The 18,848-nt window shown below is 42.2% G+C and overlaps 1 protein-coding gene across 5 annotated transcripts in view; it reads right to left on the reverse strand.

Annotated features, from left to right (window-relative positions):
* The window catches only part of spata20 (spermatogenesis associated 20), a 342,917-nt gene that overhangs the window by 262,429 nt on the left and 61,640 nt on the right, over positions 1 to 18,848 (reverse strand). For all 5 annotated transcript variants that reach the window (XM_048555512.2, XM_048555515.2, XM_048555516.2 and 2 more), the window contains exons 9-10: positions 15,559 to 15,633; positions 7,451 to 7,663 (exon numbers count right to left, since the gene is read on the reverse strand). In XM_048555512.2, the coding sequence (XP_048411469.2) occupies positions 7,451 to 7,663; positions 15,559 to 15,633 (288 nt within the window). The remainder of the gene's footprint in view (positions 1 to 7,450; positions 7,664 to 15,558; positions 15,634 to 18,848) is intronic.

The following is an 18,848-nucleotide window of genomic DNA, read 5'->3' on the forward strand; positions in this document are numbered from 1 at the left end:
AATATTCCGGATGAGGTCCAACTTGTTATAGCCCCCAGCAAATGTTATACTGGAGAAGTCATATCCCAGTCAGGAACCTAGCTTGATAATCATATTTTTATTCATTTTGGTTTTAGCAAAGTGGTCTCTCACTGAAACACAAGTACACAATGCCGCATATTTGCTTTAGCAATAAAGCAAAATTTTAATACAAAATAAAGATACAATAGAATAATCTAAATGACCTACTTCCAATACAAATTCAAATGTTTTGCATTAAAAATATAATTCCATTAATCCCAAAAAAATCTTTATTAATTTGAAAAGAAACAATACAGCATTTGTACAGCAGCCAAAACACTGCGGTACAGTACTCAATTGTTTAATAGTCACGCCAGAATCTCTGTATCTAAGAGGTTAGTAGGTTAAAGTGATGCTGTGGTTGGTTGGTTCACCGAGCTGGTTCATTAGCTTGCAGACGTTTCATTATCCTACTGGGTAACATCATCAATGCAGCCTCCAATGAAGCGTTGTTGTATTTTCCCACTTGTTATTTAAACTTTGGGGTCTGTTGGAGTTGGTCACCTCATTTCCGGTTTTTCTTCGCAGTGCTGTGTATATAGGGTCTAATTCTATGTGCTTATTGATGGCCTTCTTAGTGGAGAACCAGGTGACTTGAACTTCCCATTCTTGGCTGTTTGGCTTGTCAGAGGATCTTGATGTTGTCCCAATCGAATTGGTCGTTCTCCTTGTCCATGGGTAAGGAGACAAGTGAGTATTGGTCGTGTCTTTTTTGTTGCTAGTTGGTGTTCATGTAGTCTCGAGAATACAATTTTCCAAACTATACAGACAGCATGGCTAGTCACTCCATTCGGAGCTCCATTCTGCCTGCCAGTTCTCTTTCTTTGTCCTTCCTTTATTTCTTCCATCTTCTGTCTCCTTCTGCAGTAATTCTGTCTCCCCTACCCACCCTTTTAACTGTCTAGCTAAGGAGTCGGGAAGGGGTTGGTCACGACCGGGAACCAGTTGGGTCCTGCAGCAGCAGCAAATCGAGCGTGGGCTGGAGCGATGGCAGCAGATCCAGATCAGGCCAGTTCAGCAGCCGAGATCGGGCCTTGGGCAGTGGCATAGCATGGGCGGAAAGGAAATCAACTGGACTCTCAACTTTTTTTTAATCTTATTCTAAGTTAAGTGCATGGTGCCACGTATGTACGGCGAAGGTAACACTTTTCACTGTATTTTAAATTCAATAGATGTGACAACAAATATTTCAAAAGGGAAGCATTGCAAATAACATCAAATCATTAAAAGGTGTGAGTGCCAGATAACAACCAACACAATGTATGACAGCCTGTAAATAACAAAGTACATAAAACAGGAAATAAACAACCAATGTTTTAATTCACGACTGGCAACTGAACTCAATGTTTCAAAATGAGTTATGCCCTTTGCTAAATTTGGTAGCAAAAGACTTTCCAGGTAAAGTAGATTATTTGCAAAATCTGGGGAATATTAGTTATCTGATAGTACAGAACTGAAAAAGACACAAGTTGTCAAAGCTTTTCATCTTTCATTCATCAGGACAATTCACAAGAAATAATGTTATTTATACTGTATGACAGAAGAGTTCTGATTGATCATAGAATCCCTGCAGTGTGGTAACAGGCCCTTCAGCCCAATAAGTCGACACCGAACCTCAGAGCATCCCACCCATACCCAACCCCCTATAATCCACCTAATCTACACATCCCTGTGGGCAATTTAGCCTGGACAATGCACCTAACCTGCACATCTTTGGACTGTGGGAGGAAACCGGAGCACCTGGAGGAAACCCACGGGGAGAACGTGCAAACTCCACACAGACAATCGCCCGAGACTGGAATCAAACCCGGGTCCCTGGCGCTGTGAGGCAGCAGTACTAACCACTGAACCACCGGGATTGGTCAGCAAATAGACTTTGATTGGAACTGCTGTTGCTATGAAGATGTCACGGTTAATGATTATTGACAGTTAACTGTCAAGATTTCATTACATTTTAGAGCAAACAGATCAACTCTGATCAGTCAAGGTATTATCATGAGATATGAACCATTTTGTTCAACGGAAACAGATGCCATGCATGTTCTTTCTGTTTGCAAAGAACAACGCCTTGTGTATTAAGATAGAGATAGTACGAACTGCCAATGCTGGAGTCTGAGATAACACAGTGTGGAGCTAAGAAACACAGCAGGCCAAGCAGCATCAGAGGAGCAGAAAAGCTGACATTTCAGGTCAGGACACTTCTTTTTTTTTTCTGAAGAAGGGTCCCAACCGAAACGTCAGCTTTCCTGCTCCTCTGATGCTGCCTGGACTGCTGTGTTCCTCCAGCTCCACACTGTGTTATCCATGTATTAAGATATGTATGTTCCAGTCCATGCAAGTGCATAACACTAAGCCTCAATCCCAAATTGACTTTCAGCATAATTTTTCAATCAGAATTGACCAACAAATGTTGTCTGGTCATTGAATCATTGTGATGTTGTACACCACATCACGAACTTTGCAACCACGAGCTGGAAGAGTTTGGTCAGTACCTTCCTTGTTGTGAATAGCCAAAGAGATATGCCCTTGGTATTCTTGTGAACTGTCCTGATGAATACAAGACAAATTACTTTGACTAAATGTGACATTTTTCAGAAAGACTTGATTTTGTTCATCAGTTTTGTTTGTTCAAACCAGCTGGAGTTACTGTCGGACACCAATTACTGTCAGAATAGAGAACATCTACAGCATTAGCACCTGGTAAAATAATATGCTGATACCTTTCAACAAACCAGCACATATTTTTGCTAACATGCCATTCAATTCCAATATCATGGTTCAGTGTTAGTAACCTCCCCTGTGAATCAGGGGATTGCTCAAAATCTTGAATCACCCTCAAGTGCTATTCTAAAGGTGTACTGCACTTTGAGGGTTGTTCTGGCTTGTGAAACCAAAGCCCCATCTCCACTGTCACTGGGCATTGTAGATACTCTTGACACTCCTTTAAGAAATGTGGATGAAGCCTTGCAAGATACCTCAGTCAATACATATCCCATATCCATCATCACTATACAGATTGTCTAATGTTTACCCTATTGCAACTTGTGGGACATTGCTCAGGGCATACTGGCAGTGATATATCCTACATTATAACAGGGACTACATTTTAGAAACATGAACAGACTGCTAAGCAACAAAATGACCTAAGGTTACAAAAAGCACTATATAAATGCTTTTTCTGCTTCTTTATTTTAATGATCATGAGATTACAAAAGCTTCTTCGATCGAATTGATGTGGGACTATTTTTTGGTCTGCCACACTACACTCTGCCTTCATCTATTATTTCCTTTGAGTGACGTACTTAGCAAGAGCTAATGAGTGCGTAGATCATCTGCAGCAACCTTGGCTGCCCTCCTCTGACATCTTCAATTCTGACTCAGAATAGCATTTTTTAAAAAACAGATTATGATCACGGCTTAATATGAAATGCTCTTTATTCTTGGAAGATGCCACTTACGTATACTATCCTTCATATTCCTCAACGTTTGCTATTACTTTTATTGTGATGTTAATTCAATTATTGTTGTATCTCCTCTGACTTTTCCTACAGTGCATCTGAGAGAAATCTGGTGACAAGCAATGAAATACACGGACATAAGGAAATTTGAGGTACAGTGTGTTATTTATACATTTTGATATCATTTGTTTTTGAGGTTGGATGTTTTAAAATTTTGACCTAGTTGCATTTGGGGTTGTGTCTCTAAAGGGTTGCATAATTAACTTCTAAGAATTTTTATGGACATAGTAACAGATTCTCCAGAACAAAAACAGAAGTTGCTGGAAAAGCTCAGCAGGTCTGGCAGCATCTGTGAAGAAAAAATAAGAGTTAACAATTCGGGTCCAGAGACTCTTCCTCAGAACTGGTGGTAGGTAAGAAAGTATGCAGATCATGAGGAAGGGAATTGGGTAGGGAGTAAACAATTGGGTAAAGGATAGAGCCCAAAGAGAGAGAGCAGCAGTTGGATAGGCAAAGGAGTTGATAAGAATCAGGCTAGGAGGGTGAACAGCTGTAAGTCGGGACTGTCGGTGACTAACAATAGGCAGTACGTAATGACAGGCTATGTAATAACAAGGCCTAGTGCATGGAGTAGGGGGCTAGGACATGGGAGAGTTTGTGGGGGGGGGGGGGGGGGGTAGGTGTTGGAAGTGAAGGAAAAGTGGACCATGGTGTCCCAGAAGGAACAGTCCTTGAGGAAGGCAGGCTAGAAAGAGAAGGGGAGGAGAATTTGTGTCTGATGATGGCATCTCGCTTGAGGTGGCAGAACGGCATCTGATGATCTTCTGGATGTAGATGCTGTAAGAATAGTAGGTAAGGACAAGGGGAACTCCTATCGCTGTTGCGGGGGGGGGGCGGAAAGGGGGTCAGAGCAGAAGTGCAGGAGAATGGTCTGACCCGGTTAAGGGCCTTGTCAACAAAGCTGCTGGGGAATCCTCGGTTGAGGAGGAAGGTGGACGTTGTAGGAGCTACCTTTTCAAAGTTGGCCTCATCTGAACATATGCAACAGAGGAGGAGGAACTGAGAGAATGGGATGAAGTCTTTACAGGCAGCAGGGTACGAGGATGTTTAGTCCAGGTAGCTGTGGGAGTCGGTGGTTTTATAGTGGATATCAGTGGCCAGTCTATCTCCAGAAATGTAAACAGAGATGTCGAGGAAGGCAAGGTAGAAGTCAGGGTGGAAATTGGAAGTGAAATTGATGAACTGGGGCCCCTGGGGGTATGCATGGCCTCCGCTCTGACCTGAAGAAAATGACAGGCATTAAAAGAGAAGTTGTTGAGGATGAGGACGAGCTCGGCCAAGCAGAGGGGGTGATGGTGGGTAGGGACAGTTCAGGCCTTTGCTACAGGAAGAAGTGGACAGCCCTAAGACTATCCTGGTGGGGGATGGACGTGTAAAGGGATTGCACACCCATGGTAAAGAGGTGATGGGTGGAGCCTGCAAACTGGAAATTTTGAAACTGGCATAAAGCGTCAAGGAATCATGGATGTACATGGACAGGGCTTGGACCAGGGAGAGAAGACTGAGTCAAGAAAGGAAGGGATGAGTTCTGAGGTCAGGAGCAGACTGGAACAAGGGGACTGCTTCGACAGTCCTGTTTGTAGATTTTTGGAAGGACGCAGAAGTAAGCTGTGTGGGGCTTAGGGACTGAGGGACTATCAGCTTGGAAGCAGTGGCAGAGATATCACCAGATGAAATGAGGTCAGTTACTGTCGTTGATACAATGGCCTGATGTGTCACGGTGGGGTCATGGTCCAGGGGAAGAAAGGAGGAGGTATCTGAGAGTTGGCGCTGAGCCTCTGCAATGTACAGATCAGTACACCAGACTACAACAGCACCCCCTGACAGGCAGGCTTAATAACAAAGTCAGGGTTAGATTTAAGTGCACAGAGTGCAGTCAGTTCAGAGGTGGAATAGGCTGGATTTGATGGGGGTGGGGTTGCAGATTCTCCATGCTAGTGGTTGAAGTCACTGTTAAATGAAGCTAGTCAAGGTGATAAAACAGGACGTTGTCTCTGATGTGAATTCTATAAAGGTTGCTTTTGGAATCAATGCAATTTTTTTTAAACCACGTGTTTTGAAATCTTTAAACATGTATCGCATGTAAATAAAAATAGTAGGAACTGTAAATAGGTTGGTTTATTCTATTTCATTTCTTCATTTCTTTTGAATAATAAATATGTTTTATTGTTAAAACCAATCTGCTATATTATGTGTTTATTTTCAGTGGGAGGCAACCTGTTAAAACCAAAGACAAAAAACAAGGTAGGATCTATCTATTAACCATAATCTCAGTCTGGGAACAGATTTAGATCCAGGACTCAGGTGGGATCATACCAAAAGTGATGTTGATTCGTTTGTGGGAAATTCAAATCAATCAGTAAGTATAAACACAACACTTTCTAAACAAACAAACATCCCAATTCATTACATTAGTAGCCCCATTATAATCATGGCCATGATAGGATAGAATACAAAAGCAAGGAAGTGATAGTGAATCTTTACAAAACAACATTTGAGCCTTAATTGAGACTTTTGTGCCCAATTATAGGCACTGCACTTTATATGGATATGTTGGGGTACAGATAAAGTTTGGATGAATGGTTTCACTTTAGACTTTAGATTAAGCAGAAATCTGGACTAAGGGGCACAAACACAAAACCAGTTTGAAATTGCACAATCTGTCCTTATTTTCATAGAATGCTGATTTTAAATTATTTAGAGATAAACAACCAAACATATGGAAATTGAGGAAGCAGAGGGTTTACGATGCAGTAGAGACTTGGGACCAGACAGATGCAATATTGAGTTCCATTACATTACCACTGTTGACAGGCTATAATTGGATTACAAGTGTACATTGATAAGAGAAAATGCCATTGTGGTGGAAACAGCATGTGGTCAAGGGCAAAGATACGTTAAGTCTTTTGGGAGGGGCCCTCCTTCAGTTTACACAAATAAGGTGATCAACTCTGAGTAAGAAACAAGAGACACTTTGGCATGATGCAGGAACATGAGGCCAGGGGAGGGAATCTGCAGGACCTGGAACCAGGGAATGTGTGAGAAGCACATGCACAAAAATCATAGGCTGTCACTAGAGGTTACTGAAAAGCAATCTCTGAGCAGAAATTATAATAAATACATAACAAAACCACATCATGGGATCAACATGGGATTTAAGAACAGCTGACCCAATTAAAGGTAGTCCCATAAAATCTGAGATGGTAACCTTGCACAAACAGGAACTTTAAATCTTTTGTCTGTTATTTGCCACAATTTATCTTATCAAGTACATTGCATTAAAGGATTCATTCTAGTAATGTGAACACTGCCAGCAAGGTTGGTAATTACTGGTTACCACCAAGTGCCTTTAACACCAAGTTGCCTTGTTAACTACAAATCAGTGACGTGCTTGTAGACTTCAGAGGTCAGTGAAGAGCCAACTATATTGCTGTGGGTCTGGAGTCACATTTAGGTCAGAACAGACAAGGACAGCAAATTTCCTTCTCTAAAGGATTTTATGGAATAGCTCGAGTACTCACTGCAATCCAGCAATTTCATCGTCACCACTATTGATGCTAATTTTTATATTTCAAATTTATTTAATTAAATTTTAATTCCCCATTTGCCAAGGCAGAAGTCTCAGCATCACTAGTGCAAGTCTCTAAATAACTATCACTAGTTGCCAGTTGCAAAATCTTTAATCCAGCAAGTGAAAACTAAACCACTGTACACCTTCTTTACTTTGACTATGTTAGTTCTGATTAGAAGCTGCAGCCAAACCATGAAGCTGACTTTCACAACTGAGTTTGTTGAATGAGCTGTATTTTTACTTTCAGCAAGCTCTTTCTCTTAATTTCTGATTTTTAGAATTTCTCTTTTTGTTCACATACCTGAGCTGGGTTAACATTTCCACGCTCCTTCACATCATAATGATAGGAAAAGACATCTGCCATGGTTATGTTTTCAGTGCCACCCGGGACTGGGTCTGGGAGAAGTTGTCGAATTTCTTGCTCTGTCCACACACAGAAAGCTCCCTCTTTCTTGTCAACGGACTCAGTTGTAGGGTAGGAATCTGCATCTTCGGCACTGTAGAAACCTCCAGACTGTAAAGATAGAATGAGCTAATCATACAGGCAGAAAACATACAACTATTTCATAAGCAATGCATTGAATTCTAACTTCCCCAAACTTACTCAATTTTTGAATCTAATTTACAAGCTAACTAAAGCCAGTGAGTTCTTAGATCCCACCACAAAATAGGTATTATCACTACTTAGAGATATTGGGAACTGCAGATGCTGGAGAATCCAAGATAATAAAATGTGAGGCTGGATGAACACAGCAGGCCAAGCAGCATCTCAGGAGCACAAAAGCTGACGTTTCGGGCCTAGACCCATCATCAGAGGGTCTGATGAAGGGTCTAGGCCCGAAACGTCAGCTTTTGTGCTCCTGAGATGCTGCTTGGCCTGCTGTGTTCATCCAGCCTCACATTTTATTATCATCACTACTTATATCTACCTCTCCCAGTCCCTATTTCAAGCTAAACTCAACTGTTTGCAACTTTGCCATCTTATTCAAATCGAAGATGGGTTATCAACCTTGATCCCCTACAAATGAGTACCTACTGCCTCTATTTCTAAGGCTGCACTGCTCCACACCAACAAAACCCATCTCACGGGTGCTGCTAAAGCCCTTATCCAGCCCTAGGTTATCTCCAGACTCGTGCACTGAAGTGTCAGGTAAACATTAATAGAAAAGCAAAAATATGACAGGTGGAAATCTGAAATAAAACTAAGTGCTAGAAACACCCAGCAAGTCACACGTATCTGTGGAAATATGACCAATTCAGGTTGGCAACATTGCATCATAGTATTCACTCTTGTCTTAGTGATAGATGAACAAGACTTAATGGGAATTGGAATACAAGCAGCAGAGTTTTGGTTGACCTCAAACTTACAGAAAGTGGAAGATGGGAGAATGACTAACAGGATACTGGAATAGTCCAGTATCGAGGGAAGAACATATGGTTGAGGCTTTCCATGAACCATAAACCAGATTTGAAAATCATAGCATTGGGATCTTCATTGCGAGGTACAAATATTTGACTGGCTGACTGGCAATCACTTCCCCACAGTAGAGACAGATATTAAAATATTAATTTTTTCAGTGTGGCAATGTGACAGAAACAAAGCAGCTCAAAACTGAAGCAATATGCTACTTAACTTCTAAAGGATCGGTCGCTGAATTTTAACAGAACAGCATTCATAAAAATGTCCATTTATTTTAAAATTGAAATATAAAAGATGAACAGCAGCAGAGATCAGCAACAAAATGGGCATATTCTCTCATGGCCTTTTCTCATGAACTTTCCTCAAACCAGCTAAGAGTCAACAAGATTGAAGCACGCTTTTAGATTGCTAACAAATGCACGGCACAGCACTAATTGGAGCATGACAAGACCCAAAGTAAAAATATGACAATGACAAGATAATCTGTGGTGGGTGTGGTCGAAGGTGGTGAAAAGACAATGAGATATGGCTAATAATAATCCTGCTGAGAGATACCCACACACCAAGAATGAATGCAAAAAAAAACTTGTTCTTCTAAATACATGTAAATCCTGTCTCTCAGGATTCCCTTCAACAGCTTGCCCATCACCAGTTGGGAACAGATGCTGTCAGGGAAGAGCACTATAGAAATGTGGAGATTGTTTAAGGAATGCATACTGTGTGCGATTGATATGTTTGTCTGTAGCAGGCAGGGAAGATGCAGTTGAGTGAGGGACCTTTAGTACTCGAGAGAGGTCGAATGACTGGTTATGAAGAAGAAGGATGCTTACGTAAGGTTTAGGACAAGGATCGGAAAAGGATCTAGAGGGACACAGGTTAGCCAGGGGAGAGCTTAGGAGAGCTGTAAGGGAGCATGAGAAAACCTTGGCAGATAGGATCAACGAAAACTCCAAGGCTTTTTACACGTCCTTGAGGAATAAAAGAAAGACCAGACTAAGGGTAGGGCCGATTATTGGAATATGGTATGGCAAATTATTGGAAAAGGCTCTGAGAGATAGGATTTATGATCAGTTGGAAAGGCACAGTTTGATTCATGGTAGTCAGCAAGGATTTGTGTAGGGTAGATCATGCCTCACAAACCTTATTGAATTCTTTGAAGAGGTGACCAAACACATGGATGAAGGTGGAGCAGTGGATGTCATATACATGGGTTTAATTAAGGTGTTTGATAAGGTTCCCCATGGTAGGGTCATGCAGAAAGTAAGGAGGCATCGGACAGGAGAAATGTGGCAAATTGGATTCAGAATTGGATGACCTGTGCATGGAATAGTGTAGGTTAGATGGGCTTCAGATCGGTATGACAGGTTGGCACAACATCGAGGGCCGAACGGCCTGTACTGTGCTGTAATGCTGTATGTTCTATGTTCTAAAACAAACACTACCCTGACAATACATTACAATTTTGAAAATGTTTGCCTCACGATCCAGTGTGATGTTCAGATTTTCTAACATCAACAGTCTTTGTGACCTTACTGAGTAATCACCAATCACATACAACAGGAGACTTCTATGTCATCACCCTGAACAAGAACAGCCATTGCCTCAGTATTATTTAGTCACTGTATTTTTCCGGTCATACAAAAAACAACATGAAATACCTCAGGCAGGAGTCATGTGTGGCATTTTGAAGCACAATAATAAGGAAACAAAGCACTGGCAAACAAAGTGAAAGAGAATCATATCAATAATTTAATAGCTTTGAATTAATTGGCTCTTTGTTGTCCAAGGGAAGATAGATTTCATTAAACATTTGATCTTCGAAATTTAGCTACCACTGCTGCCTCTCAACACCAGGAGTGCTATAATGACATGATTTGGAGGTGTCAGTGTTAGACTGGGTCAAAGAAAGTCAGAAGTCAGACGACACCAGGTTATAGTCCAATAAGTTTGTTCTGAAATCACAAGTTTTCAAAGCGCAGCCCCTTCATCAGGTGATGTGTGAGAGAAGAGCACACAGACACAGAATTTGTAGGCAGAGAGATTAGGGGCAGAGATCCAAAGACCATCTAAATGGTGTGAGTGGGCTGTCGAATAAGTCTCTGCAGGTGACCAAGTGTTAGACAGTGTGAGTAAAGTGCCAACAGCTAAATAACAAGCCAAAGGAAGACCTATAATCCAACGAAAAGAGACAGAAAGATAAATAAAAAAATTAAAAATAAGGAGATGCTGGAGACAAACTAATTGACTAGAATAACATGATAGGTAAAAGAGTTGCATACTGCTGGTATAGCCAAAGTAATAGGTAATCCAAAACTGTACAAACTAATTAAAGTAGTGAGATCATAACAATTTATCAAGGTGATAGTATCAAAACAGGACAGTAAAGGGAGGTCTTAAAGATACAGAACAGTGTGGTGAGGTCACATGTAGCACAACAAGAACCCAAGATCATGGCTGAAGTTATCTTCGTGGCCATGGAACTTGGCTATCAGTTTCTGCTTGGCAATTCTGTGTTGTTGTGTATCCCGAAGCCTGTCTAAGAGCACAATTACCCGAAGATTGCTTATCCCAAGACTTTTCTCTTTTTTGCTTTCGATTCCAGCATCCTCAGTATTCTACATTTGGTGCTTCATTAATTCAACATCCCGTTCAATCTGAAGATTCGACTGATGACATACGACTATTATCACACAGAACAACGACAGAAATTGAACTCTGATCACCATGTCTGACAAACAATTTGTCTGCACCTGCTGTTTCATTAGCAGTCTGTCAACAAATGAATTAGCAAATTAAAATGAACTGTGCATTTTAGCACAATCAAATCATAGATGACCAACTCATATTAATTGAATAATCTATGGTTTTTTTGCAGCAATTAATGGCATATTTGGCTGTACTAAAACACTGGAATAATTCTGCTTCCTTGTTAAGCACACATGTTGTGTTGTACCTCGCAGTGTCTCAACACTTAATTTAACAAGTGGTAGCTTTTCACCATTTTGTTTATGCAGTCTCATCAATTCCCCAGCTAGGTGCTAAGAAGGTTACACACATATTTTGCAACTCTGATTTCATAATGTTGCAAAAGCAGTTACAGCAGGAGAAATTTGAAAGGACTGGATTGAAAGTGGCTGGATTCATATATCAGAACACTAAGGCTGACCACAACATTTTCAATCTAATTCTGTTTGTTACTACCGTGTACAGAGCTCAACAGATTTGTTGCAGTAATTCAAGTGATTTTCAAATCAGGCTTTACTTATTCTGTCCCCCATTTTTACAGTCTTCACCTTTCAATTATGGCAGAAGCAATCTGTGTGCGCGTGTCTACACTTGTGCGTCTAAATGTCTACTGGGATCTTTCAACTGAGACAGCTAGTTTATGCCTATTAAAGGGCATAGAGCCAATATTAACTGTTTGGGCCAGTGCAGGGATCCTGGTTTTAGTGTTCACATTGAAGAGGAGTTTGCAGGGTGATCTTATAGCGGTTTATAAAATCTTGGGGGGGGCTATAGAGATCATGAGTGGCAAGTGTCTTTTCCCTCAGGTAGGTAATTTCAAGACTAGGGGGCATGTTTCAAAGGTGATAGGAGAAAGATTTTAAAAAGACATGAGGGGCATTTTTTTTTTTTACACAGTGAGTGGTTCGTGTGTGGAATGAACTTCCAGAAGAAATGGTGAATGCGGGTACAATTACAACATTTAAATAAGCACATGAATAAGTAGTGTTTGGAGGGATATGGGCCTAGCGCAAGCAGGTGGGGCTGGTTTAGTTTGGGATCATGATCAGCATGGACTGGTCAGACCGAAGAGTCTGTTCTCGTCTGCATGATTCTATGGCTCGTTGCCTTGGTGAGGCAGTAAACGGATTACAGCACTCACTCTGACTGCTAAAACCATGCTCTGACTATAGGCAAAGGGAGAAGAAACATCTGAATAAGTGGAAATATTACCACTTACTAGGCTCTGAAATGGGTCCGGAATTCATAACCTTCTGATTTAGAGGCTAAAGCGCCCCACTTAACCAAGACTGTCCCCCTAATTATAGATCAAATCTTTTTTCACCAAGACCTTGTTTGCAGAATCAAATCTGAAAAATCGCATGTCATAATATTTTAACTGCCTTCAACATTTCTTCTCCCTTTGTCTGCTGACACATTAGGTTCCAGTAACTGGAGTAAATGCTGTTAGCCATTTAAGGACTCACCAAGTCATCTGTGGCAACTACGGCTCCGAAGCCAGGGTCCCTGCATCTGAAGTAAGTAAGCAGGGTCCCATTCCAAGTCCAAAGACAAAATTGTTCACAATGTGGCACCACAATGAAATATCAACATAGATTGTTACTCAAATTATGGGCTGGAACGTGTAACCAATGGAAAAGCTATGCTGACACACAACAGAACAGGGTTCAGTCCATGGTATGTGGAATGGGTGCCAACAAGCCCTTTGTCTCTACCAGCCTGAAGCCTTTAACATTGTTCATTGCACCATCCTCCTCCAATGCCTCTCCACTGCTGTCCATCCAGGTGATGGTGCACTTATCTGATTCAATTCTTACGCAACAAGTCATAATCAAAGAATCACATGCAATGGATATTTTCAAACCTACAACTCTCCATTTGATGATTCTGAAAGATTTAATCTCACTCTCTTCATGCTTCTTGCGCTCAGTGACATCATCTGAAAACAGAGTGATAGCTTCCATACAGAGGCTGACGACACTCAATTCCACCCAAACTATCAGCTCTCAACTCCCCAACTATTGCTAAATGCTCTAACTGCTCATGCAACATCCAGTACAAAACAGAGATTTTCTCCTATTAAATACTGGGGTGACCAAACCCACTGTTTGCAGTCCCACAATGATTTACATTCCCTAACCAGTGATCCTATCCTTCTTCCTGACAACTCTCTCGAGACTGAACCAGAATGGTCACATCCGTTAGTTCCATAAATGACCTCTGGCAGAGTTTGAGCTAGATACCCATCATGCTATCTCTAAAGCCACGAAGTTGCACTTGTGAAATCCACTGTCTCAGGACTGCTTCAGCTCATCTGCTGATGAAACCCTCATCTGTACTCTTGTTACCTCTAAATTTAACTATTACAATCTTCTCTTGGTCAGAATTCCATAGTCCAGCCTCTGTAAACTTGATATCTTTAAAAATTTCGCTGCCCTTGTCATCACAACTCACATCTAGTCCCAATGTGTAACTTGGTTATCTGCCCCTGCACTCGGTGACTTAGACTGGTTCCCAGATTAGCAATGCCTAGATTTTAAAATTCTCATTGTTTCCAAATCTTCACATCTCGTTTTTTTTTCCCCTCTCTATAACTTCTGCAATATACCAGTTCTCCAAGATACAAGGATGTCAATGCTCTGCTAATTCTGAACTCTTAAGCCAATTTTAAATGGTCCATCATTGGCAGTCATGACTCAGCTGTGAAGGTCCGAAGCTCTGGAAATCTCTCACTAAAACCCATTGCCACTCTACCTCTGTTTTGAAAACATGCTTTAAAACCAAATATCTTATGTGACTCAATGGCAAATTTATTTGTTAATACTTATTAGAAGTGCCTTGAAATATTTTAGCACTGAAATGCACCTGTAACTAATGTCCCTACAGAAATGGTTCAGTGTTTAAATGCACTCCTCCAAACTGTGTCACAGTGCCAGGTCTCTTCCAGTCTTTCATTTGAATCCATTTCCTCATCTCAACTGTGGCAGTGGCATAGGATATAAAATCAAGCATTTACATTCAGTCAGAAGTCAGTTATGACACCAGGGGGGAGAGATGCCATCAGCCATTAGGGATTGTAGATTGTGATAACCTGGAAGAGACTGCCTGAAAATGTGATGGAATTGATTCAACACCAATATCTTTGAAAGGAAGTTGTGTAAAATACTTGAAGGGGGTAGAAGTTGCAGGGAGATTGGGAAAGGACAGTGGAACTAATTAATGGTTATTTCAAAGAGGTAGCAGAGCTCAATGAGTTTTCATGTGTTCTAACAAGCTATGATGTCATCACTGATGGAAGTATTTCATTTAGTCCTCCGCATTCCAATTAAGAAGAGGGAAATAATCCTGTACTCCTGTTTACTCTTCACCTGCGAGGAAGGGGTAAGTACTGATGTAAGGAAACAATGAAATCAGGATTGGCTGTGAAGCCCTTGCAGGGCAATAGCTCAAATGATCAGTGTCAAGGTTCACCCATAAAGCTATAGTTTTGCAAGGCATTGTAAGTAAACCAGCTCCCAGGGTGGTATAAAACAAAGAACTGGGAATATTGAAGATCTGAAACAAAAACAGAAATTGCCAGCAAAAGTCAGCATGTCTGGCAACATCTATGGGAAGAAAGCAGAATTAACATTAAGCAGAGAATTGTATGAAAAAGAGTCAGTGAACTCAAAACATTAATACCACTTATGCTATCAAACCTGCTGAGTTTCACCAGCAATTTCTCAATTTGCCCCAGCTGGTATAAAGTCTCAGTAAGGTGAGGGGGAAGAGTGTGAAATTGCCAGCAAGAGGTTGGAGGAGAGGAAGCAAGAAGCCAAACAAGAGGAAGTGTGAGAGGGACAGCAAGAACGAGTATAAGATACTGCAAAAGGGAGCATGAGATGCAATGAGAAAACACTTGAGGGCGAGCATGAATGGAAGATAGAGACAGCAAGAGTGTGAAAGAAAACTGATACATTGTTTAACAGGAAAAGAAAGGTCGGTGAACAAATTGTGACAGTAATCAGGAATAGATTCAAATTAGAACACAGAGAGCAGAGTTTTGAATGAACTCAAGGTTTAGAAGGAAATTACGGAGAGCCTGCACATGGGCCCAGGAGTGTCATGACTTTCAGAAACAAAAGCATTATAAAACAAACCTCCACTTTTGTACAGAACATGCAAGAAGACATCGACGCAATAAAACATTACATTCATGATACAGTCTCCAGCAAGTGGCACTCAAACGGTAAATAATGACTTACCTGGTCACTCAGATCTCGGGAGACATAGAGCAGAATGTCTTGAGCAACATCCGCAAAGAACATGTCACCAGATATCTGTGGAAAGATGCATTGCTGTTTAGACTCTGAACTACTGACTGAGCAAAAACGCAGCCCCAATCCAACTCAGAACTAGGTTAATGACAAACAGTAGTGAGGCAAAGCTTTCAACCAATAAATACACTTACACTTCCCAATTCCAAATACCAAAGATCTTTTTATAAGCTCTCTGAAACAAGGCACATGAACATTGCTTAACAGAAATATTGAAGGGAACATAATCAACAGCCTTGTGCAGCACAGGGGAGCTGTATACGCAGAATCTGTAGCACTTGATTTTAAATATGGAAATAGGGTGCCACAGAGGTCTTCTACACTGTACTATTTTGATGCAAAGCTACACAAAGTTTTTACTCAGCTCCTGGAGAAAACAAACCATAAGCAATCGAAATCCAGGACAACACTCAGATTTTTCTAAGCTTTTAGATAAGTACTTTACATTTTTTTCTCTGCTTGAAGGAAGAGTGCTGGGAGCATACCAGGAGCAGCACCAGGCATATCTTAAAATGAGGTATCAACCAAAAAGTGTGTGCCAAAAAGTGAAAGCAGCATGCAACAGACAGGTTAAACAGCCCCATAATGAACAAAAACACAAATTGCTGAAAACATTCAGTAAATCTGGTAGCATCTCACACAATCCCTATGGTGTGGAAAGAGGCTCTTCGGCCCAACAAGTCCACACCAATCCTCAGAGCATCCCAACCAGAACCATCCCTCTACTATAGGCATTCCTGAACATGACAGGTGATTTAGCATGGCCAATCTACCTAGCCTGCACATCTGTGGTGTGTGGGTGGAAACCGGAGCATGGCGAGAATGTGCAAACACCACACAGACATCGCCCGAGGGTGGATTCGAATCTGGGTCCCTGGCGCTGTCAGGCAGCAGTGCTGACTACTGAGGCACCATATGGCCCCAAATTCTGTAGAGAGAAATCAGAGTTAACAATCCAGGTCCAGTGATCCTTCTTTAGAACTGGCCAGAATGAACAAATCAGAGCTGAGTTCTGCAGTCCGACAAAATCCATTTGTAAATGGTAGTGTACGATTGAATAATTAACAGAAGGAGGAGGCTCCACAAACATACTCAACAATAGGGCAGAGATAATAGGAACTGCAGATGCTGGAGAATCCGAGATAACAAGGTGTAGAGCTGGATGAACACAGAAGGCCAAGCAGCATCTTAGGAGCACAAAAGCTGACGTTTCGGGCCTAGACCCTTCATCAGAAATGAGGGAAGAGGAAAAGGGTTCTGAAATAAATAGGGAGAAGGGGGAGGTGGATCGAAGATGGATAGAGGAGAAGCTAGATGGACAGGAGATGGACAAGTTAAAGAAGCGGGGATGGAGCCAGTAAAGGAGAGCATAGGTGGGGAGGTAGGGACATAGGTCACGGGGAAGGGATGAGGTTAGTAGGAAGGAAATGGGGGTGGGGCTTGAGGTGGGAGGAGTGGATAGCTGAGACAAAGAACAGGTTAGGGAGGCGTGAACGAGCTGGGCTGGTTTTGGGATGCGGTAGGGGGAGGGGAGATTTTGAAGCTTGTGAAATCCATATTGATACTATTGGGCTGCAGGGTTTCCAAGCAGAATATGAGTTGCTGTTTCTGCAACTTTCAGGTGGCATCACTGTGGCACTGCAGGAGGCCCATGATGGGCATGTTGTCTGAAGAATGGGAGGGGGAGTTGAAATGGTTCACGACTGGGAGGTGCAGTTGTTTATTACGAATTGAGCATAGGTATTCTGCAAAAGCGGTCCCCAAGCCTCTGCTTGGTTTCTCTGAAATGTGGCCCCACCACCAAAGAAATTTTTCCCTCCCCACTCTTGTCTGCTTTCCAGAGGGACCACTCTCTCCGTGACTCCCTTGTCCGCTCCACACTACCCTCCAACCCCACCACACCTGGTACTTTTCCCTGCAACCGCAGGAAGCGCTACACTTGCCCCACACCTCCTCCCTCACCCCCATCCCAGGCCCCAAGAGGACTTTCCACATCAAGCAGATGTTCACCTGCACATCTGCCAATGTGGTATACTGCATCCGCTGTACTCGTTGTGGCCTCCTCTACATCGGGGAAACCAAGCAGAGGCTTGGGGACGGCTTGGCAGAACACCTATGTTTGGTTCGTAATAAACAACTGCACCTCCCAGTCGCAAACTATTTCAAATCTCCCTCCCATTCCTCAGACAACATGTCCATGCTGGGCCTCCTGCAGTGCCACAATGATGCCACCCGAAGGTTGCAGAAACAGCAACTCATATTCCGCTTGGGAACCCGGCAGCCCAGTGGTATCAATGTGGATTTCACAAGCTTCAAAATCTCCCCTCCCCCTACCGCATCCCAAAACCAGCCCAGCTCATTCACACCTCCCTAACCCGTTCTTCGTCTCAGCTATCCCCTCCTCAAGCACCACCGCCATCTCCTACCTACTAACCTCACCCCACTCCTTTGACCTGTCCGTCCTACCCGGACTGACCTATCTCCTCCCTACTTCCCCACCAACACTCACCTTTACTGGCTCCATCCCCGCCTCTTTAACTTGTCTGTTTCCTCTCCACCTACCTTCTCCTTTATCCATTTTCGATCGGCCTCCCCCTCTCTCTCTATTTATTTCAGAACCCTTTTTCCCTCCCCTATTTCTGATGAAGGGTCTAGGCCCGAAACGTCAGCTTTTGTGATCCTAAGATGCTGCTTGGCCTGCTGTGTTCATCCGGATCTACACCTTGTTATCAACAATAGGGCAGTCCAGCACATCAATGCAAAAGTAAATATAAATTTGAAAGTTTTCCATCACTGTTGAAGGCTCACACAAGACTGAGACAGTCAGCCACTTAGAGTCTTAGAGTTGTACAGCATGGTACCACACCCTTTGGTCCAACTCGTCTATGCTAGCCAGACATCCTAAATTAATCTCATCCTATCTGCCAGCGTGCTCTCTAAACCGTTTCGTTCATATACCCATCCAAGTATCTTTTAAATGTAGTAATTGTACCAGCCTCCATGACTTCCTCTTGCAGCTCATTCCTTATATGCACCACTCTCTACACGAAATGTTGTCCGTAAGGTCCCTTTTAAATTTTTCCTCTCTCACCTTAAACCTATGCCCTCTCATTTTGACTCCTATACTTTGGGAAAAAGACTTTGGCTACATTCCCTATCTGCCCCTCATGATTTTGTAAATCTCTGAATGTCACTCCTCAGTCTCTAACACTCCAGGG

The sequence above is a fragment of the Stegostoma tigrinum genome, chromosome 22 (assembly GCF_030684315.1).
Source record: "Stegostoma tigrinum isolate sSteTig4 chromosome 22, sSteTig4.hap1, whole genome shotgun sequence".
In the NCBI taxonomy this organism is placed as follows: Eukaryota; Metazoa; Chordata; class Chondrichthyes; order Orectolobiformes; family Stegostomatidae; genus Stegostoma; species Stegostoma tigrinum.